The sequence below is a fragment of the Lithobates pipiens genome, unplaced genomic scaffold (genome assembly GCF_037356315.1).
Source record: "Lithobates pipiens isolate NorthernLeopardFrog02 unplaced genomic scaffold, aLitPip1_a1.2 Scaffold_27, whole genome shotgun sequence".
In the NCBI taxonomy this organism is placed as follows: domain Eukaryota; kingdom Metazoa; phylum Chordata; class Amphibia; order Anura; family Ranidae; genus Lithobates; species Lithobates pipiens.
In genome coordinates, this window is record NW_027507788.1 from 23,080,819 (window position 1) to 23,105,196 (window position 24,378).

At 44.3% G+C, this 24,378-nt stretch overlaps 1 protein-coding gene across 1 annotated transcript in view; it reads right to left on the reverse strand.

Annotated features, from left to right (window-relative positions):
• Window positions 1-9,391: 9,391 nt before the first annotated feature.
• Window positions 9,392-24,378, reverse strand: part of TMEM145 (transmembrane protein 145) — a 180,083-nt gene continuing 165,096 nt past the window's right edge. Inside the window, exons 14-15 of the mRNA XM_077456618.1 lie at window positions 18,120-18,311; window positions 9,392-13,504 (exon numbers count right to left, since the gene is read on the reverse strand). Coding sequence (XP_077312744.1) covers window positions 13,268-13,504; window positions 18,120-18,311 — 429 coding nt within the window. The 3' untranslated portion in view covers window positions 9,392-13,267. The remainder of the gene's footprint in view (window positions 13,505-18,119; window positions 18,312-24,378) is intronic.

A 24,378-nucleotide genomic window follows, 5' to 3' on the forward strand; every position in this document is an offset into this window, starting at 1 on the left:
TGTTTGTACCTATAGTAAGGCTTACCTATAGGCATAGCTCCCAACTGTCCCTGATTTGGAGCAATGCCCCTCTGTCCCTCATTCCTCCTCATTTGTCCCTCATTTTGGTCTGATCTATATAGATGTGTATAAAATGCACTTTTTATCTTTCAAAAAGTCTTTCCCAGTGCTAAACCTTTCATCCAATTTCTAAATTTTAAAAGCCAATATAAAGGAATAATAGTGGTAAAAAAAAAGTCCTCGTGGATTTAATTAACCTTTTTTTTGGTTAATTCTCCTTTAAGGGGGTGTGGCAGGGGGCGTGTCCTATGCCTACATACATTTGTTAATAGGTGTCCCTCATTCTCATCTCAAAATGTTGGGAGGTATGCTATAGGTACTGTAAATATCTACTAAACTTGCAGCGTTTTGGAAGATATTTACTGTATACTGCACCAAAGGATCAAAGGAACGGCCACTGTGCCGTGACCGGCAGCTGCCGTGTGCATGCACGGGAGTGACGTCACGCGCCTCCAGCCAGTCACAGAGTCAGAGACTGCGGACCCGGAAGGAATACGGGTGAAGATGGATGCGGCCTGCAGTGGGGACGACGAGGGCTTCGTTTGCAGGTAAGTGTCACATATTGTGCTAGTAAGCGATGCATACCAGCACATTATGCCTTTACTTTGCAGGGTAAAAAAAATATGAAAAAGAAACAGCAGAGTTTAATTCCTCTTTAAAGCGGAGCTCCACCCATTTCGCATTTCGTCATGTTTTTTTGGGGGGGGAGGGGGGCAGGTACCTAGTTTTGACAGGTACCCACTCCCACTTCCGCTCGGCCCACCTAGGCGACTGAAGCGGAAATTCTCTCCCCCTCCCTCCCTGCAATTTTCTAGGATACGTCACAGGTCCCAAACGATTGATCGACCATTGAGGATGCGCAGTGTGACTCACGCATGCGCAGTGCACACCCTGGTGTGAAGCCGCAAGCTGTCACAGCCGGGTGCCCAAACTTGTAATGTCGGCGCCGGGGAGAGGCGAGGGAGAGAAGCGAGGCTTTGGGCAGCGGCATCGCTGCATCCTCGGACAGATGAGTGTGTGTTTATTAAAAGTCAGCAGCTACACTTTTTGTAACTGCTGACTTTTAATAAACACAAAACCGAGTGGAACACCGCTTTAAGATCAAAGACATTGCTTTAGGGTTGGCTAAAGCAGAGTTTTAGGCTCCTTTAGAAAAACAAATACTGTAGCTGCTGACTTTTAATATTAGGACACTTACCTGTCCACTAATTCAGCCGTGTCTTCACCTGACCCGATTTTTCAATTGGCTCTCGAATGCTGCCACCGCCATCTTGGCTGAGGGAAACCATCAGTGAAGCCTTGCGGCTTCACAATCGGTTCTCTACTGTGCATGCGGGGGGAAGGAGGAGGGAGGCCGAACTTCCGGCCGAGTTCACAAAGTCAGCCAGAAGTGGGAGAGGGTACCTGTCAAAACTAGGTACCCGCTCACCCCCAAAAGGTGCCAAATGTGGCAGCGGAAGGGGGGGGGAGACAAATAAGCGGAGCTCCCCCTTTTCTGGGGGCTCTACTTTAAGCAGAGAGCTGCAATTTTCTGCATAAGAAAAATGCAGCTCTCCGCAAGGGTACACAATCTTTGCAGTTCCTTGTAGCTGTGAGATGCGGGGCAAAGTGCTATAAAACAATGCAACATGTTTGCATTTTTCCATACTGCTCCGCAGGTCTCTCTGCGACCCTGTGTTTTTATGCATGGCAGCCAAGCTGCCATGCTTAGAAATGAATGGAATGTCATTTTTGTGACATTTGATTAGTGAAAAAAAAAAGGGGGGGGGGGCTAACAGTTTCTTGCATTGTGAAAATGCAAGGCACCGCCTTGCCCCTTTGCTGGTGGCTGCAATCACTAACCACAGTACAATAAAAACATTTAATACATTAAAAACGGAATTTGATCTACCAAAACAGTCGTTCTATAAATATTTACAAATTAGACACGCATTATCGAAACAATTTGATACACTGGGGCCAGTGTGGAGTAAATCCCCCATTTATAATAGATTAAACTCTGAAGATAGAGCGAGAGGGTTTATAGCAGATATCTACCCACATATATGCGAAGAGAGTATAGAACACCCAGAGAAACTTAAAAGTAGAAGAAAATGGGAGGAGGAAGTAGGAACAATCTCAGATGAGCAGTGGATGAGGATACTTGAGGGGGGACATTGGATATCTGTTTCACCGGCCCAGAGGGTGTCACATTTGATGCTATTACACAGAGCCTATTATACGCCGAAGAGGCTATATAGGTTTGGGCGAAGGGAGGATGATGGATGCCCGAGATGTCAGGCGACGGGGGATATGACACACATGTTCTGGAGGTGCCCTAAACTCTTTCGCTATTGGTCAGAAGTTATTGTCGATCTGAATGAAACATTTGGAGTTTCGATTCAAGGGAATCCCAGAATGTGTGTGTTGGGCCTGAACGAGGGGATAAGAGGACTAGCTTGTATAAATAAAGCAGTAATGAGATGTATGTTCCAGGCAAGGAAACTGATAGCGCAGAGGTGGCAGGCAGAAAATCCCCCGTCGGTAGCAGATTGGAGGCAACTAATTACTGAGACGGTATGGAAGGAAAAGGCAGTATACGTAAGAAGCGGGAATCTCAGGGAATTTAAAAGAATGTGGAAACCATGGCTAGATAGGTTGGGATACCCAATATAAGGACTTGGAGTGAATGAGGACGGGAGAGAGGAAGAAGAGAGAGAGCACTCGGTATAGGTGTTAAGAAGATAGAGGTAATGAGAGTATCACGTTCACAGTATGTGCATGAGGGACCCTTTGTCTTTCCCTGGTATGTATTTGAAGGGGGGGGGGGGGGGGGTGGAGGGGGGAGGGGAAGGGAACTGCTAACTTGGAAAAAATTGTGTACTTAATTGTATTAAGTTTGTTAATGAAAAATTTTTTTTTATATGAAAACAAATAAAGATTATGTAAATTAAATAAATAAAATAAGTAAAATGGAGCATTTTATCCGCGGGTAGCGCGAACCTACCTTTATTCAATTTTTTTTTTCAGTAGGTTCCTTGTCCTCTTCATAGTTTCCATGTAACAACTGTGCCTACTCTACCCAACACTCTTCCATGGCCTAACCTCCTAGAGCTGTCAGGGGAAGCTGGAAAAAGTAGAGGGTAGAACATTTTAACTGGAGATATTTAGTTGTGGAAAAGAATTTCTGTGGACATCTCTGGAATAATTGCAGAAAAAAAATGTTTTTGATCTTTTTAACAGGCTATTCTTTTTTAGTTTTGGCTAGAGATCTCCTTCAAAACAGGAATGGTGTGTCCTTCATTCCATGTGTTTGTAATTAGCGTTCTTTCTCATTTTCTTTCCTTTTTTTAATACTGCAAATGAAGAATATGTGTAAAAACAAAGTTTTAAGGATGTATATCTATAATATATTGTTCTTACATTTAAAATGTACTAAGTCTACCTCGCTCCTTTGCAGCAGCTTCTAAAAGGTCCACCTAAAACGGAATCGTTCAACCACTGTAAACCAGGTCCTGCTTATGAGCAGGCACCACAAAGTGCCTGCAATAATTCTATACAAAGTGCCTGCAATAATTCTATACAAAGTGCCTGCAATAATTCTATATGGCCAAAATGTTTGTGGACATCTGACTTTCACACTTATATGGCCAAAAGTGAACACCCCTCCAAGTTATTGAGTTCAGGTGTTTCCAGTAAAGGGTACTGGTACATCATACAAAAACATTTTAGACAATTCTGTGCCTTCAACATTGTGGTACCAGTTTGGGGTAGATCCTTTCTGTTGCAGCATGACAGTGCCCATGTGCACAAAGCCAGCTTCGTAAAGACACGGTTTGATCAGTTTGGTGTGGAGGAACTCAAGTGGTCTGAGCCACGGGGGCCTGACTCCAGTTCTACCAAAAACCCTTGGAATTATTTGAAATGTTGATTGTGAAGCAGGACTTCTTAGCCCCCGTAGACACGGTCGGACATTCTGCCAACCAAATCCGTCGGATTTTGTCCGTCGGATTGTGTCCGAAACTGTTGCATACACACGGTCGGACAAAGTTGTCGAAAAATCCGATCTTTCAGAACGTGATGACGTAATTTCGTTAAGATGGGACTACGTTCAGGCTAGTAGCCAATAGCTTTGATGTAGGAATTTGACCTGAGCATGCGTGGCACTTTGTCCGATCGGAATTCTCTACACATGATTGGAGTATGTTCTATCGGACCAGTTTGTCGGAAAATATTTCCAACAAGTTGGAAAATTTGGTCCGACGGATATTCCGACGGAAACAGTCCGATGCATACCACACACAGTCGAATTATCCGACAACATGGTCCGATAGGACACATTCCGACGGATTCTCCGACCGTGTGTACGGGGGCTAAGGCTGAATAGACCCAAATTTCAGAGTGAAAGTCCCAAATTCTTCCTCGAAGAGTGGAGGCTGTTGGGGGCCTGGTGAGGGAACTCAAAAGTAATGCCCATGGTTTTGGAATAAGATGTCCGACAAGCTCATATAGGTGTGACGATCAGGTGCCCACAAACCCTTGGACATACATTATACCTTTCATATTTGAAAATCTGCCCATCTTCTGTCCAATGAGAGTGGCTCTGTGGCCAAAAAAGGCATTTTCCTTGGACAGGTGGTTGTAGGGTTTAGCCATGAAATCAAGCAAATTGGCCCCTTAGCAACAAAGTAAAACTAGTTTTAAAGTGACACGTAAGCTTTCCTAGTAATAATGACAGACATCTTGTGGTATCTGTTCTCAGGCAGAAATTATAAAGCTTAAAGCTGAAGTTTAGGTATGGCAACCAATGTATATATGTCTATGTTATACCCGTGGGATATCAGTGGAAGCTTGAAATCACTCTACTAGTCACCACTACCCTAGTCACCATTACCCTAGTCTCCACTAGCGTCCAGGTCACTGGCTGTCCTGCTGCTTAGCGAACACAGGATGTCGCTCACTTAGCACAGGCGCCATTCAGGGAAAACTTTGCATTTTCTCTATGAATGCAAAGTGTTCTCTGATTAGACGATGTGGAGATTGTGAAGTCACCGGCCCCGCCTCTCCACCTCGTCAATTCACAGAAAGCTTCTCATTCTTTAAGATAATGCAAAGTGTTCCATGCCAAACAAATGTAATGTAACTGTAAAATTGCCATACCTAACCTTTACAACTGGTTCACTAACCTTTAAGGAGTTTACATCATACATAATAAGCTGCTAGTGGGTACATACCTTCCTGCAACTTTTTACTTATTTGCTCTGGGATGCAAATAAGCTGTGATGTACTGTCGGTATAGGATGCTGTTCTAATACACTGTTCATACTATTCTATGCAAAAATCAGCTTTTGTGCTCAACAAAATAATATAAAATGATGATATTAATAATAATAATAATAATAAACACCTTTATATTATATATACAGAGAAAAAACTTATAGAAGGAAGCTACAATACAAATGCAATGTATTAAATGAAAGTTGCAGAAGGTGACACAGATAAAAAAAAAATAGTTTTAGTTAAACCCAGAAACAAAAATGTAATATATTTCAGCTTGCTAGACCTTAGATGTGGTGGCAGCAGCAATCATTTTCCTTTTTTCAGGCCTTTTTCCCCTTTCATTTTGACTAGGTAATCCTGCGAATAACAGACTTATGGGACGTACACACAATAGGATTTTCGGACAACAAATGTTTGAGAGCAGGCTCTCAAATTTTCAGAGCGTGTGTACACAATTCCAACGCGCAAAAGTCCATGCATGCTTGGTATCACGCAGAAGAGCTGCACTGGCTAATGAACTTAATTTTTCTCGGCTCGTCGTACATGTTGTACGTCACCGCGTTCTTGGCGTTCGGCATTTTTGACAACATTTGCGTGACCGTGTGTATGCAAGACAAGTTTGAGCCAACATCCTTCGGAAAAAAAAAATCCACGGTGTTGTTGTCGGAAAATCCTATCGTGTGTGCATGGCTTTAGTGTCCCCGTGTGTCTACACTCCTTTCTCCACTATATCTATGGCGGGATCCATGGTTGTCACACAGGCTTTGACTTCAAACATGTCTGTCTTTCTTAATTCACATTGCATGGTAGTTAATGGGATTCGCAGTTTAGAACATTGTTTTGCTGTCTTTTCAGCTAACAGATACATACAACAGGTTTCGGGGTAATGGATTCCCACTTTTTCAGGGCTAACGTAGAATAATATACACATGTTCACACATTTACTATTGCTTTGTCATAATTTTTATCATGATTTATTTTGGTAAATTGTATTCTACACAATTTATTTTAGCCACTACTACTTTTATTATTTTATTTCTTTATACATTTGATTTTTATTGTTCTTTGCATGTTAGCCCTGAAGAAAAGGGAGTCCATTTCCCTAAAATACGCTAGCTTTACATTGTTCCTACACAAAGTAAAGATTTTATACAAATTTCAAGTGAGGTATAAGTTTGTACTTCGTGTTTTTTATCATACGCTTAAAAAATAAGTTCACTTTCGAATAAGTTCCACCGATTTTTAGGGTGAACATGTAACATGTTCTTGCCCCTGCAGACGCTCGGCGATCTGCTGCCTCTGTGTGACAGCAGTACATTCATTCACACTGCAGCGTCATTCATTCACAGAGCTCTGTGAATGAACTACAAGTTCCAACATCCTTTGTGGCTATCGGCTTGTAGTTCTCAGTGAACTTCCATGGCACTGTTGGGCACTTGATAGTTAATTTATTCTTCCTGTCAGTGTGAAGCTGCCTGTCTGTACAAGGTACGGGCAGACAGCTTACATTGACAATCTGCAGGAGCCCTACATGGCATCAGCTGGTGCAATGCTTTCCAGGCTCCCAAAAAAAAAAATATTTTTAAAGGCGAACTTATCATTTAAGCTTCTTTCACATGGGCATTCGTATTTATCTCATGGAATGCAGGTTCTTGCTGGCAGAGCTAGCAATTGGATTAGGCCGCTACCATAAACGGAACTTCTGCAAACAAAACATTCTATCTTAGATGCATTTGAAATAAACCCTTCGCACAATTGTCTAGCGCTATTAAACATCTACCAGATTTTCAGCTAACAGGATCAACTTATATTTCCTGTACTTGATGTTCTTACCCTGAAGAAAAAAACAACTAAGCTTCGGTTCACATTGCCACAACCTAAAAGTCACACAACTTACGATGCGACTTTGCTAGGTGACTTCCTGGCGACTTGAGTACTACGTAATTTGACTTTGAAGCAACTTTGAAGCAATTTCTAAGCAGCTTTCATGGAATGCCTGGTTAATCTTCCTCTAATTTTGGATCCAAATACCATCAATATAGATGTGGATCCGACTTGGAAGCGACTTCCATTAAAGTCTATGGGCACAAGTTGAATAGAAGTCACCTTGAAGTAATACAGGAACCTTTTCTAAAGTCGGTGCAACTTCAGTAGTGCTAATTAAGACAGCTCTCATTGACTAACATGGGATTTCACATTTCACGCGTCATGGGGGGGGTCTCACAAGTCAGATCCCAAGTCCGCGCAGTGTGAACCAAGCCTAATGCAGCCACCATATCTAAAGACTGGTAAACTGAAATTTAGTTACAGTTTAGACGTCAACTGAGGCGAACCATGGCTTTAGTGTTAGCTGGTTGTATTACGCACCCATGCCTTTTCTTGCATGCCATCTACAGAGTATTCCCAAGCAATGATCTTAGTGTTTCTCTTATATACAGAGGGTACATTTTTGTCTAGATAACATGTGCAACTTTGCAGGAATAAATGACACAATGGCTTTTGCACTGTACCCAGATGCCTTCATTCCACTATAAAAATATAAGCAAAACTCCATCAGACATTACGAGTGGAAACACAGAAGATGATTAGAAAACATGCCTAGGAGCATTTGCAGTAATTCATATTAAGATATCTATTAGTAATCTTTAGCTATGTCAATGCCCAACTCTTATGTGCTCTGTAAATTGCAACTATCCAAATATCCTACAATACCACCTCCCTTGTTCAAGTTGTGTCACTGTTAATGACTAGACAGGCAGAAATAGCAGTATGGAAAAACCATTCAGTGGCAGGACATATTGAGATCGTACCACTCTGAAAGAAAATGAATGGGATGGGAGACAGATAAGAATGACTTAAAAAAAAACAGAAAAAAAGAAAATGAATCTGCAAGAATAATGCCGCGTACACACGACCGGACTTTCCGTCAGAATAGGTCAGACAGAATCATTTCATCGGATATCCCGATTGTGTGTGTGCTTCATCTGACTTTTTTCTTCAAAAATTCTGATGGACCTAGAAAAAATAGAACATGTTTTAAATCTTTCTGACGGAATCAATTCCTATCGGGAAAACCGTTCGTCTGTATGCTATTCCGACGGACCAAATACGACGCAAGGGCAGCTATTGGCTACTGGCTATTGAAGTTACATTTCTAGTCCCATCATACGTCATTGCGTTGGAAAGGAACGGATTTTGGTGTGATCATGTGTAGGGAAGTCTGTTCGGTCGGAACTCCGTCGGAAAGACCTTCAGAGTTTATTCTGATGGAAAGTCCGGTTGTGTGTACGCGGCATTAGAGATAGCAGATGGGGACAGATGAGGCACAGGTAGCTGCAGGTACAGAGTAATATTCTGTATCCTCATTATTACAGACTGCTGAAATACAGAGGGATATAGGAGAGTACAGAAAGCTGATATAAAGAAATGCAAAAAAAGGCATAAAATAAAATAAAGTAACATAGTTATAATGAAAAAAAAGAGGCAGGTGAAATAGGATGATAGGGAGCATTACAGGTAGCAGGGACAAATTAGTACAGAAAATGACAGACAGCTGGCATAGAGAGATACAGGACACCATCAATAATAGTAAATGACACACAGCTGGTTTAAAGGAGGTGAAGACAACTACAGTTAGCTGAAACTAATATACAAAAAAATACAGACAGAAGGACTCTTGAAACATAGGAAACTATTACTGAAAGGTTAAAGCGGATCTTTACCCTCAATTTGACGTTGCCTCCTCTCCATTCCTCAATCCCTTCACTGTGCAAATTGGACAGTCTTTTTAAATTCCCTGTTTTTTTAATGAGAAACCTCTGGCTGGCCCTATGCATGTAGGTGAATGATGTGCACTTTACCCGCTGTGTCTCCTGGGATATGTACAGTATGTCACATATCTCAGTTGGCATAGTTCTCCATTGTGAAAAGAGGAGAGGGACAGGTCTAGTGGCGCGTCATTGGGTGGGAGATCGGCTGAACCAAGAAGAGCCAGCAGCTTCCAAATGACGACATGCAATAACATGGGGAGTGGAACCCCAGGAGGAGGCAGCAAAGAAGCAGATCACAGCAAAGAAGCAGATCACAGCTAGACAATGCTGGATCCACTGGGCGGGTGAGTATCTTAATTGTGCAGGACCCGGGACCAGGTAAGCAAGAGTTAAAAAAAAATGGGGGGAGGGTGAAGATGTGCTTCAAAATTTTATATAGCTACAGCTAAATGGTAAAGAGTATTACAGGAAGCTTAAGGTGCCCATATACCTCTAAGTGCAGTCAAATGTGCAGGTATGATTAACCTTTCTGGAGCACCTTGGTCCTCTGGCACACCCATAAACATGAAGGCACGGCTTGGCTGAGTACGGATGTTTATGTCAACTCAGAGGGGAAGGCAAAGTAGTAGAGGGGCACAAGTGGAGCTGCCATTACTGCACTTTTGGTGGGTTGGGGAGGGCAACAGTGATAGGGGTATATTTTCCAATCCACCCAACTGACATCGCCCAAAGATGTGCCACTCAGCGTATGGCTGAAAGAATGGACCTGAGAAACCGTTTTCTTGGCCAGAGTATCTGGATTGGGCAACTCTAATCCCACGTCCAGAGAAAACTGAAGGTAGAGGGTAAGTAGATGCAAGTAACTACATACAGAGAGAATGGAGAGATGCAAACAGGAAGAATGGATAGCAAGAGAAATCTGCAGACAATGGAAAGAAAGTTACTGTAGGTAGGTTGAAAAATGTCCATAACGTTCTACCGATAACATGATACAGGAAATTATGGACAGTGGTGGAAAATAATGTAGAATATCATCAATACTGAAATTGGAGTGGACAGCAATACCTAGGCAACTAGAAGAAAGATATGGGGGAACTACATACAGCACTGAACAAAACAAGAAACCGAAAATATCAGAATTAAAGAGCTACAAAAGAACTCTGAAAAAAAGATGTGTAGAAAAGATACAGGTATCTACAGACTGTTGAGATAAAGACCATTATAAATGTCGGAAAGGAAAAACATAGATACAGACAACTGCAAGAGAGTCATATACAGTAGCAAACTTATGGAGAGATACTGGAAACTAGAGACAGTTAGAATGGCGAGATACAGGAAACTAGAGACAGCTGGAATGGAGAGATACAGGAAACTAGAGACAGCTGGAATGGATAGATACTTAAAACTACAGACAGCTGGAAGGGAGAGATACACGAAACGACAGACCGCTGGAATAAAGAGATACAGGAAACTAGAGACAGCTGCAATGGAGAGATACAGGAAACTACAGACAGCTGGAAGGGAAAGATGCAGGAAACCAAAGACAGCTGGAATGGAGAGATACAGGAAACTAGAAACAGCTATAATGGAGGGATACAGGAAACTAGAGACGTCTGCAATGGAGTGATACCGGAAACTAGAGACAGCTGTAATGGAGAGATACATGAAAATACAGGCAGCTGCAATGGAGAGATACAAGAAACTAGAGACAGCAGAAATGGAGAGATACAGGAAACCAAAGACAGATGCAATGGACAGATACAGGAAACTATAAACAGTTAGAATGGAGGGATACAGAAAACTGCAGACAGTTGGAATGGAGAGATACGGGAAGCTAGAGACAGCTGAAACGGAGTAATACATTAAAATAGAGACAGCTAGAATGAAGAGATACAGGAAACCGAAAACAGCTAGAATGGAGAGATACAGGAAAACAAAGACAGTTGCAATGGAGCGATAGAGGAAACTAGAAACAGCTAGAAACTCAGAAAACTACAGGCAGCTGTCATTGAAAGAGGCGGAATACTACAAACAACTGAAATAAAGAGACTACGGACCGTGGGAATAGAGATGCAGGAAACTAAGCATGGCTTAGACACAGAAATACAGAAACTGAAAAAGAAAGATAACAGGAAACTACAGACAACTGAAATATAGAGAGCGAGAGAGATAAATGAAAATAGAGACAGCCGATATGGAGAGATACAAGGAAGTGCAGACAGTGGGCATAGAGAGATACAGGAAATGCCATACATCGTCAATAGAGGGGAAATTACAGACAGCTGAAATAGAGATACTCAAGAAACCACAGACAGCTATGATAAAGAAACACAGGAAACTACAGGCAGCTGGAATAGAGATACAAGCAAACTACAAGCATCTGGATTAGAAATACAGGAAACAACAGGCAGCTGGAATAGAGGAATAAAGGAAACTACAGGCAGCTGGAAAAGAAAGACACAGTGAACTACAGGCAGCTGGAATAGAGATACAAGCAAACTACAAGCATCCGGATTAGAAATAAAGGATATTATAGACAGTTGGAAAAGCGAGATAAAGGAAACTATAGACTGCTGGGATAAAGAGACACAGGAAAAACTACAGATTACTGAGAAAGAACTAAGTTATACTACAGACAGCTGGAATAAAGAGATACCAGGAAACTACTGATGGAAGGAAGAAAATGATCTATAAAACTATAAACAGAGAGACTAGAAAAGTACTGGAAACCACAGAGGAGAGGGTGGTGACAGAAAATGCAGAAACGGTGACCCATGTCACCAAGGATGCAGTTTGCTGGAATAGAAGCACCTACAAGCAGGAGCAGGGAGATGAGAACTACACCTGTGGAATGGAGGCAAAGAAACCACAGGCAGGGAAAATAGAATGTAAGGGACATAAATAAATTGCATATGGTGGCAATGGAGAAAAACAAGAAACTACAGAAAACAAAACACACCAGAAACAGAAAGTACAGAAATTAGTGAGATACAGGAAACAAAAGACATTGATGATGAAGAGATGCATAAAAAAGACACAAGTGACCTCTGAATGCAGCCGCACCACAAGAATGGTTAAAGTTTTGTTAAGTGGTCGTCAACGTATCTTAGTGCTGGTCTAAGAAAAATGTAGTTAAAGTTGGCTGTAACCTAAAGCAACCAATAAAACATACTTTTATTTTAAAGACCAGCTGATATGGGCTAAAGTTTCATTGTGGCCATTGGTTCTGACAGTCGTGTTCATTAAACAAACCGGTTGTGTACATGTGACTAGATATACTGCGGGACATTATGCACGTGCATTTTCATGTGCTGCTGTGTTATTTTTTTTTGTGCTCGCATCCAATGACAACAGAGTATGAGCTTGTGTAGATGGGCAAATGCAGCTTCCTTTCAAGTGCATTCCATTTGCAGTTGACATCAGATGCTTCTGGGCTCCATATGGATCCCTTTACAGGTGCATTAAACCTCATAAGTTGCAAAAAAAGCTGCTTTTGCATTCCTTGTAAAGGGAAAAAGGCAGTACTAATGTAAATAAAAGCCCAATGTACACAGGATGTAAATAGGACGGGTCCAAGAAATAAAAACCACACCTGTGTACACTGAAAAAACAGCAGGAACAAAATGACAGGAATGTACAGATAGCAAGCCATATTTTAGAAAAACACTGGAAACCTGTAAGCAAGTAATGAAAAAAAAATGGTATTCTTTTACAAAAAAAAAAAGATAATTAGAGAGCTATAGTCAAGAATTTACAACACGGCAGACGGAAATAAATTGTTAGTTAGCTAAGCATAGAATCTTCGCAATAGGGAACAAATCATAGGCATCAATGAAGCAAACCACCCAGGGGGTTCTGGGAAACCAAAACATTGGTCATGTGATAGACAAGAGCCGAGGCAGAGGCACATATTATCGACATACGTAGGCACATAACTAATTGATATCCTGTATACCTATGCACATGCACACACCAACATACAGAGTATGAAATATATACAAATGGTTGTGTCTTTACAAACATTTACATACGTACTTGCCCATTCAGACATACTCCCACATTTTGTATACTGCCACACACACACACAGATTCTGGCTCAGATGGTCAGCCCATGGTCATTCCAAAGGGTCCGTCTTTGCTCAACATGGACTGCAGTGTTCTCTTTCCAGCAAGGCAGTCTACATCGGTTGAGGACCCGCAGACCGTATGCTAAAATATTCAGGGAATCCATTCTGATGATGTATTTGGGGGGCATGAAGTTGCTGAAGTCCCCCAAGCTGAGTTTCACCGACTGGTACTTTCTGGGTTCCGGGGGCTCCGTTCATTAATGGGGGGCTAAACACATGATGTGCATCAGAGGTCAGTTGTGAATAGCACTGTCCCAGGGTCACTGGATATTGAACCGGTTTGTTTATCTAAGTGAAGACAGATTAGGAATTATAAGAAAAAACTAAGTAAGAGGTAAAGTAAATATTAAACAAACCCAAAGGCATGAAATAAACATAATTCACTAAATCTAATATCTATGGGTAGCCTGCAGGGGCACATGTGTACAGTGCTTTGAAAAAGTATTCATATCCCTTGACATTTTCCACATTTTATCGTATTACACCCAAACGTAAATGTATTTTATTGGGATTTTATGTAAAACACCAACACAAAGTGGCACGTAATTGTGAAGTAGAAGGAAAATGATAAATGGTTTTCAATATTTTTTACAAATAAATATCTGAAAAGTGTAGCATGCATTTTTATTCAGCCCCCTTTACTCTGATACCCCTAACCAAAATCTAGTGGAACCAATTGCGTTCAGAAGTCACCTAATTAGTAAATAAATAGAGTCCATCTGTATGTAATTTAACCTCAAAATAAATACAGCTGTTTGTAAAGCCCTCAGAGGTTTGTTAGAGAACCTTAGTGAACAAACAGCATCATGAAGGACAAGGAACACACCAGGCAGGTCAGGGATAAAGCTGTGGAGAAGTTTAAAGCAGGTTAGGTCAGGGGTTGACAAATTTGCTTGGAATCTAGGAGCCAGCTTAAAAAGTTAGGCGCCAGGTCTGTGGCGGCGATCCGGACCTGTCCCTGGCCTGACATGGAGACGAGTGAGGGGAAGATAGCAGCGCCGTCGCCGCCCCCCCCCCCCCCCGTCTCCAAGTCATTGCCCATAGCTCTTAGAGGGACATTTTATTTATTTTTTTCAAATGACAATTTTTTTTTTCAATTGCATTTTAGTGTAAATATGAGATCCGAGGGCTCTCTGACCCCAGATCTCATATTTAAGAGGACCTGTCATGCTTTTTCTATTACAAGGGATTTTTACATTCCTTGTAATAAGAATAAAAGTGACACAACATTTTTTTTAAAAGAACAGTGGAAAAAAAAAAAAGTTAAAATAAGCAGAAAAAATAATAATTTTTAAACGTGCCCTGTCCTGCCCGCATATAAAATCGGTGTTCGAACCACACATAGGAGGTAGCGCCGTGATCGGTAGAGCGAGAGCAATAATTCTAGCCCCAGACCTCCTCTGTAACTCAAAACGTGCAACCTATAGAATTTTTTTAAACGTCGCCTATGGAGATTTTAAAGGGTAAAAGTTTGTCGCCATTCCATGAGCGGGTGCAATTTTGAAGCGTGACATGTTGGGTATCAATTTACTCGGCGTAACATTATCTTTCACAATATAAAAAATAATTGGGCTAACTTTACTGTTGTCTTATTTTTTTATTAACTAAATTATTTTTCCCAACAAAAGTGCGCTTGTAAGTCCGCTGCACAAATACGGTATGACAGACAGTATTGCAACAACCACCATTTTATTCTCTAGGGTGTTAGAATAAAAAATATATATAATGTTTAGGGGGTTCTAAATAAAGGGAAGAAGAGGCAGGTAATATAAAACAGGCAGAGGAAGCTTTATTAGCATTGCTGGTTTGTCATACCAACGGTGACCACAAGAGGGCGCCAGATTCCATAAGGAATCATAGGACCGCAGAAGGCCTCAAAGCCGCGGCCTAAATCTTCGGCCGCCGGCGGAACGGCCCGACGCGATCACACTGGGGGGGGGGGGTCCACAGAGACAGGATAGCCCCAGCTGTGCTGCCCCAGGCGCGAGGTCGCTATTTCTAGTCGCCAATGCGACCTGGCGCCCGGGTTTTGTCGAGCCCTGGGTTAGGTTATAAAAAAATATCCCAAACTTTGCACATCTCATAGAGCACTGTTCAATTCATCATCCAAAAATGGAAAAAATATGGCACAGCTGCAAACCTACCAAGACATGGCCGTTCACCTAAACTGACAGACCGGGCAAGGTGAGCAGAGATCAGAGAAGCAGCCAAGAGGCCCATGGTAACTCTGGAGGAGCTGCAGAGATCCACAGCTCAGGTGGGATAATCTGTCCACAGGACAACTATTAGTCGTGCTCTCCACAAATCTGGCCTTTATGGAAGAGCCATTGTTGAAAGAAAGCCATAAGAAGTCCTGTTTGCAGTTTGCGAGAAGCCATGTGGGAAAAAACAGAAAACATGTTGAATAAGGTACTCTGGTCAGATGAGATCAAAATTTACCTTCTGGGCCCTTAAGAGCAAAACGCTATGTGTGGTGGAAAACACTGCACATCACCCTGAACACACCATCCCAACCGTAAATCGTGGTGGTTGCAGCATCATGTTGTTGGGATGTTTTTCTTCAGAATGGACAGGGAAGCTGATCAGAGTTGATGGAAAGATGGATGGAGCCAAATACAGGGCAATCTTATGTAGCAAGGTCCCAGGCCTCCTTTAGTCTAATGAGAACATCCAGAGCCAGGGACAGCTGACATCCTTCTGTATAGAGTGGGTTGGAAGGCATTGTGGGTATAATGCAAGGTAGATTCATGGGCGCCAGACACTTCTTGAATGCAAAGAGATTTATTTTCTCTTGAACAGAACTGTGTGAGAGAGGATTTAAGGCCAGGACACCCCTAGATAGTTGCAATGTTAATTGTCAGACTCCGGGACTTCTACAGGTAGACAGCCATGCAGGGAAAGGCATCCAGAAAGACATCAGATCTGCATATGTAGGATCGCTGTCTCCTATGGCAACAGCCTTTTAACAGTTTCTAACACAAGCTGTAACAAGCTCCTTTACTTCCTCTACAATCACTTCTTGCAGATTTTTACTCAACCTGAGCTCCCAGTCTCTCTCACTAGACTTGCTGATCCACTGCCACTGTACCCCCTGAGCTCTTCCGATCTTCAACTCGGTATGTTCCTCAAGCGTCACCCCCACTTCCCTGATGGGACCCTAGATAGGCACTCTAGATACTCCTCAGGCGTCACCCCACTGGCTGGGTCCCTGCTGAAGTTTCTGGATTCTTCACCATCCTCGGGGGTGAGAATACTGCTCTGGTACTTGCTTCAGCTACTTACTATGGTCCCTGGTAACAAGCTGGTCAGTCCCCTAGTGGCGACAGCTTCCCCTCTACCTCTGACCATGATAGGTTCTCCGGCCAGCAGAACCCTCACTTCTGGTTGGACTGCAAGCCACAATCCCAACCCTATGCTGCTCTCTTGCTTCTGGATAGGCCCTCAGACAGCCTAGCAGCCAGATGTGCCGGGATAGGCCCAAACTCCGGCAAAGCAGCTGGGGCAGCACAACACATGTCCACCCAGACATCTGTGCAGGTGGCACAGAACACCGATCACCTGACTCCACCAAAATATATAGGTTGTCCCAGCAGACCAAGGGATTTAAGAAAACCCCTGCTCATTGGCTGAGATACCCTATATTCTCCCAATCTGTCCTTGCTTTTCCCTTGTCTTATCTAATGTCACTAGGTACCCGGCCATCTAGCAGAAGAGAGAAGTGCAGCAACTCCAGACTTATGGTGAACTCAATTGATCCCTAACAATAGGTCACGGCAAATATACCTGGCAGGTAAATTTAGGAGCAACCCTGCCTAAACATCAGGGTGCTACACTTAGAAGAAAACCTGTTAGAGTCTGCAAAAGACTTGAGACTAGGGTGGAGGTTCACCTTCCAGCAGGACAACAACCCTAAACATACAGTCAGAGCTACAATGGAATGGTTTAGATCAAAGCATATACATGTGTTAGAATGGTCCAGTCAAAGTCCAGACCTAAATCTAATTGAGAATCTGTGGCAAGACTTGAAAATTGCTGTTCACAGACGCTCTCCACCCAATCTGACAAAGCTCGAACTATTTTGCAAAGAAGAATGGGCAAAAATGTTACTCTTTAGATGTGCAAAGCTGGTAGAGACATCCCCAAAAGCTGTAATTGCAGCTTAAGGTGGTTCTACAAAGTATTGACTCAGGGGAGCTGAATACAAATGCACACCATGCTTTTCACATATTCATTTGTAAAAAAAATTGAAAACCATTTATTATGTGCCACTTTGTGTTGATCTATCACATAAAATCCCAATAAAATACATTTACATTTATGGTTGTAACATGACAAAATGTAGAAAATTTCAAGGGGTATGAATACTTTTTCAAGGCACTGTATGTCTGGGAAAAGTAAAAAATGTAGTGTAATACATGCACATTTCCCACATTTCAGATCTCAAATTTTGTGTGACGAAAATTCTGATAGAAACTGTTTCGATGGAGTCTACACACAGTCGGAATTTCCAGCAACAAGCTCCGATCGCACATTTTACGTCGGAAAGTCCGACCGTGTGTGCGGGGCATTAGTCTTTTGACTAAAATGCCATTTTAGTTTTAGTCCCATTTTAGTCATTTGACCATTTTAGTTTTAGCCGTATTTTAGTCATCTCAGTTGTTTTAGTTTTAGTCATATTTTAGGCAACTAAAATAATATTCATTTAGTCGACTAAAATATTTTAGTCTTTTGGTTGATGAAATTAACACTGGTTTTCAGATGACTACAGGAAGTCAGCAGCTTGTAATGTCAGCAGTATTTTTCTGTACTTGCAGCATTAATAAAGAGATTATCACTGTGGTGGCTGGTAGACTGCAAACAATAAGCCTACATGAAAGTAAATAATGGAAATTAATATAATTACCACTGCAGCACTCCCATTGCTATTGGGAATAGAGAAGAGTTCAGTGACGTTGGGGACAGAGTCACTGATAAAGGTGACATTTCCGTAGACGTGGTGGGGAAATTTCTCAGTGTTTTGCTCCATTATGCCGATCTGGGAGGTTCGCACATGGTAAGGGAAGTTCTTATTGGCTGCAGAGGGTCTGGTGATTATCTGATGCATATAAAGAAAAAAAAGAAAAATGTAAGGGGAAAAAAACAAGATAAACTCTCTGAATGTCTTCTGTCATAAACATCTGTGCTAAAGTGCAAAAGTTGTATTTTAAGAACCAGTAAGTGTATTTTTAGAACTTGTCACCACCTATCATTTGTAATAATCTGAATCTCCACCCTGAAGTCTCTTAGGTATTGCTTGATTTTTTATTATTATTTATTTGTACAGTAAAACCTTGGTTTGAGAGTAACTTGGTTTGAGAGCGTTTTGCAAGACAAGTGTAGCGCCGGGCTACTGAAGAGCTATGTTTTTGTAAATTTAGTTTTTCCTAAGACCATAGTTGGGTTTTAGGGTTAATTTCAGTAAATTATGGTCTCGGCATCAGTTTGGCTGGACTGTATTGTGTTCTGCCTGGTCATGGGTGTAGGTGTCACCTTTGGCAGGCATTTGAACGCAGTCTGGTTGGACGCATTGGGTACCAATCTCTCTCTCGGAGCCAATCAGTGGGTGGGTTGTTTCGCTGTGTATTCCGGGAGAGGGTACTTAAGGTGCTGAGATCACGTGATTCGAGGTTCCGGTCCAGAAATATGTTCTGACTCCCTGGTCCTGGTCCTCCTGACCAGCCCCCAGAGGCCCTCATGGCCTGGGGTGCGGATCCATCCGTTTCCGAGTCTCAGGGTTGGCTAGCCTGAGGCACAGTAACTGGAAGGAGGGTTCCAGGGTGGTCCGGTGCCGCCTCAGGTTTGGAGAGGCCCAGCAACTGAAAACGCAAACAGGGGGAGGACTCTTCAGAAGAAGGCCATGCACAAGTCTGGCTGCTTGGTAAGAGCCTGGAAGCTTAGGTGAAAGGTCACCAAGTGAATCTGCATTTTTACGGTATCGCCGGACCGACTGCAAGATACTGGTACCATAAGAGAGTTACTAATTTTATTCTTCAGTTACAACTAAGTTTCTGTGAGAGACTGTTCTATTCTAAAGTTCTACAATCAAGTCTGTGGCGGAGACTTTGCTATACTTAAATCACCTGTCATTTGCTAAATTCACCAAAAAAAGGATTTATCCAATAGTTGAAATAACCAGTTGCGAATGGCTATTCCCTGGATAACCTAGAGAGAGACATTTCAAGTGTCAGCAGTTCCAAGAGTACCTGAGCTTTACTACCCATACCCCCTATTCCCTACTGAGAGACTGTGTTCTGTTCAGAGTTTTTGCAAATAAAAATTCCTAAAGGGATTCAAGTGTCAGTCTCTACAATTTATTGGCCCATCAACCTCAGGAAACCCCTAGACGAGCACGAGGTGGAGAAGGTAACGGTAAGCCCAACAAAACCAGCCGCTCCTTCGGGGGTCAGTGCTACACAAGCAAAATTTTAAAATACATTTTGACTTGATATACAAGCGATGTCTTGATGTACAAGTAGCGTCATGTCACAACTGAGTATAAAAGAGAAGAGAGGCACCTCTAAGAGCCCATTCACACAGGGGCAACATGACTTGTAGGCGACTTGATCAGGCTACTTGGACACGACTTGACAGCGGCGACTTCAAAACGACTTGTGATGACTTCAAGCGCGACTTGGGACGACTTACAAGTCGCCCCAGGCCAGGCGACTTTTGCCGCGGCCAAGCAGAGAATGAGCTCAAGGGGAAACTCCACGGCAAATTTCTGAAAAAAATTTGGCGTGGGTTCCCCCTCCGAGAGCATACCAGGTCCTTAGGTCTGGTATGGATTCCAAGGGGAACCCCCTACGCCGAAAAAACGGCGTGGGGGTCCCCCCCAGATCCACACCAGACCCTTATCCGAGCACGCTACCCGGCCGGCTAGGAAAGGGGGTGGGGACGAGCGGGCGGCCCCCCCCCTCCTGAGCCGTACCAGGCCGCGTGCCCTCAACATGGGGGGGTGCCTTGGGGGAGGGGGGCGTGCGGCCCCCCCCACCCCAAAGCACCTTGTCCCCATGTTGATGAGGACAAGGGCCTCTTCCCGACAACCCTGGCCGTTGGTTGTCGGGGTCTGCGGGCGGGGGGCTTATCGGAATCCGGGAGCCCCCTTTAATAAGGGGGCCCCCGGATACCGGCCCCCCACCCTATGTGAATGAGTATGGGGTACAATGTACCCCTACCCATTCACCTGTGAAATAAAGTACAATAAAACACACAACACAGAGAAAAAGTATTTTATTGCACAGCCGGGGGTCTTCCGTCTTCGGGGGTCTTCTCGCCGGACTCCTCCGCTATGTGTGTGTAGCTCTTTTGCCAGCGGAGGAGTCCGGCTTTCTTCCTCCCCGCCGCCGGCCTCTTCTCCCGACTTCGGGGGTCTTGTCCCCCTCTTCGGTTCTTCTGCCGGGCCACCGCGCCTGGTCCGGTGGCCCGGTCTTCTGTCGCCGTCTTCCGTTCTTCTGTCGCCGCCTTCGGTTCTTCTGCCGGGCCACCGCGCCTTCTTATAGCTCTTTTACAGGCGGTGGCCCGGTCTTCCGTCGCCGCCGCCGCCGCCTTCCGTTCTTCTCCTTCTTCTTCTCCTGGAGATGTTGACTCGACGAGCTCTCCGGCCGGAATGCCAGGGACGCGCTCCGCTGCCTCTTATATAGGGACAATGGGGCGGTGTCACATGGGTTGATGTCACATGGGTTGGTCACATGGGTTGATGTCACACGGTAAGGGGGCGGGGTCACCATGTGACATCAACCCATGTGACCAACCCATGTGACATCAACCCATGTGACACCGCCCCATTGTCCCTATATAAGAGGCAGCGGAGCGCGTCCCTGGCATTGTGGCCGGAGAGCTCGTCGAGTCAACATCTCCAGGAGAAGAAGAAGGAGAAGAACGGAAGGCGGCGGCGGCGGCGGCGGCGACGGAAGACCGGGCCACCGCCTGTAAAAGAGCTATAAGAAGGCGCGGTGGCCCGGCAGAAGAACCGAAGGCGGCGACAGAAGAACGGAAGACGGCGACAGAAGACCGGGCCACCGGACCAGGCGCGGTGGCCCGGCAGAAGAACCGAAGAGGGGGACAAGACCCCCGAAGTCGGGAGAAGAGGCCGGCGGCGGGGAGGAAGAAAGCCGGACTCCTCCGCTGGCAAAAGAGCTACACACACATAGCGGAGGAGTCCGGCGAGAAGACCCCCGAAGACGGAAGACCCCCGGCTGTGCAATAAAATACTTTTTCTCTGTGTTGTGTGTTTTATTGTACTTTATTTCACAGGTGAATGGGTAGGGGTACATTGTACCCCATACTCATTCACATAGGGTGGGGGGCCGGTATCCGGGGGCCCCCTTATTAAAGGGGGCTCCCGGATTCCGATAAGCCCCCCGCCCGCAGACCCCGACAACCAACGGCCAGGGTTGTCGGGAAGAGGCCCTTGTCCTCATCAACATGGGGACAAGGTGCTTTGGGGTGGGGGGGCCGCACGCCCCCCCTCCCCCAAGGCACCCCCCCATGTTGAGGGCACGCGGCCTGGTACGGCTCAGGAGGGGGGGGGCCGCCCGCTCGTCCCCACCCCCTTTCCTGGCCGGCCGGGTAGCGTGCTCGGATAAGGGTCTGGTGTGGATCTGGGGGGGACCCCCACGCCGTTTTTTCGGCGTAGGGGGGTTCCCCTTGGAATCCATACCAGACCTAAGGGCCTGGTATGCTCTCGGAGGGGGAACCCACGCCAAATTTTTTTCAGAAATTTGCCGTGGAGTTCCCTCTTGAGAGCTGATAATTCTGTCAAAGTCGCCTCCGTATAGACAGAGATCCGACTTGGAGGCGACCTCCATTGAAATCAATGGGTACCGGTCGCCTACAAGTCGGATAGAAGTAGTACAGGAACCTTTTTTGAAGTCGGAGCGACTTCAGTAGTGTGCATTAACACGGCTCTCATTCACTTACATTGATTTTTAAATGTTGTCCGACCTGAGGCGACCTGAGGCGACTAGGGGCGACCTGAAGTCGGATCAGGAGTTGCCCCTGTGTGAATGGGCTCTAAGTGTAGCAATATGGTTACATTTAATGAAGGTACAACATTTAGCAACTCACATGGTTGATGATCAAAACAGACATATCTAAGTATGCAGGCATCCGGGATGAAGCTATCCACATAGTTCGTCCTCCACACCGCCATCAACATCATCCCTTCAAGCCTTGCTTTCTGATCACTCTATGCAGGGTAGTCCTCCCAGTCACGATCGCAGACTGACATCGGTGAGAGCCGGTGGTGCGGAGGACGGTCTATGTGGACAGATTTATTCCAGGTGCCTGCATACTTAGATGTGCCTCGTTTAATCATCAACCATGCGAGTTGCTAAATGTTGTATCTTCATTAAATGTAACCATATTGCTACACTTAGAGGCACCTCTCTTCTCTTTTATACTCTGTAGCTCCTGCTGGATTCTGCTTCTAATCCCCTTGTGGAGGATGTCGTTTGTAGATGGATATTTTATGGTTACACAACATTGCTATGATCTTTTTATGTGGACTATAAACTGAAGGACTTATGAATAAATGGTTGTGGAAGGAATCATCTGAGTTTCCATTATTTCTTATGGGGAAATTCACTTTGATGTACGGGTGCTTTGGATTACAAGCATGTTTCAGGAACAATTTACGCTCACAAGCCAAGGTTTTACTGTATTCTCTTCCTGTCAAAGCAGATTCATCTGGTTGTAAAGCTGTCCTATTTCTTGCCCGAGCTCAGTTCTGATTACAGACATTAACCACTTCCCACCCGGTCAATGCATATATACGGCCGGGTGGGAGCCGTCTACTCCTGATAGGACGTTCAGGAACGTCCTTCAGGAGTAGCGGGATCGCGCGCGCGCGCACCCGCGCAGCGGCGCGATCCCGATGTGCTCGTGTCACCCGGACACGGCACATCTCAGATCGGCAGGAGGGCTCTGTGATTGGCCCTCCTGATCACATGACGGCCGTGTCCAATCACGGCCGTCATGTGATGTAAACAAACAGCCGGTTGCTAGGCAATCGGCTCTCCTCTCCTCACACGGAAGTCACCGCTGAGGAGAGCAGAACGCTGCAGCCGGCTGATGATCAGTGAGTATGGGCTGCTTTTTACAGCTTTTTACTCACTGATCATCAGTGTAGTGTAAACACACAACACACCACACAGTACAAACACAGTCCCCACATATGTCCCCAAAACACACATGTCCCCAAAACATACATGTCCCTAATAATAAAAACATGTCCCCCACATATGTCCCACTAAAATCACATGTCCCAATGATTATCTGCACACATATGTACGTGATCACCTGCACACATATGTACATGATCATTTGCGTACATATGTCCGTGATCACACAAACCAATTATTATACACTTAACGGATTTTTTTTTACCAAAAACATGTAGCAGAATACATTTTGGCTTAAATTTATGACAAAATTTGATTATAATTGGATTTCTTTTCAAATAGAAAAAAGAAAATATTGTTTTTTTTCCAAATTTCCGCTATTTTTGCGCTTATATCGCAAAAAAAACGGAGTCGTGAATAAATAACACCAAAATAAAGCTCTATTTGTGCGAACAAAATGATAACAATTTCATTTGGGTACAGTGTAGCATGACCGCGCAATTGTCACTGAAAGCGCTAGAGCGCTGAAAGCTGAAAATTGGGCTGGGAAGGAAGGGGGTGAAAGTGCCCTGTATTGTAGTGGTTAAAAAAACTGTCATTTAACAAAGGCGCTGTCAGGATTACATGAAAGAAAATGAAAGGTCTTGTTAAAGTGGTTGTAAACCCTTACAAACCACTTTGACCTACAGGTAAGACTAGATTAAGGCTTACCTGTAGGTCCAAGAAATATCTCCTAAACCGTTTACTAAAAGACAGCATGCCGCTGCTAACGGCGATATGCCGTTAGTGGCGGCTCCCGTGCGCATTCGCAGGAGTGACGTCATCGCTGCTCCGGCGCTGTGAGTGGCCAGAGCAGCGATACCCGGAAGAAGATGGATGCTCCAGACTACAGGGGACAGCGGTGACACACTGGCGCGCGGGTCGGCTCCCGTGCACATGCGCGGGAGTGACGTCATCGCGGCTCCGCCGAATGACAGCGGCGGGGCTGCGAGACCCCACCGA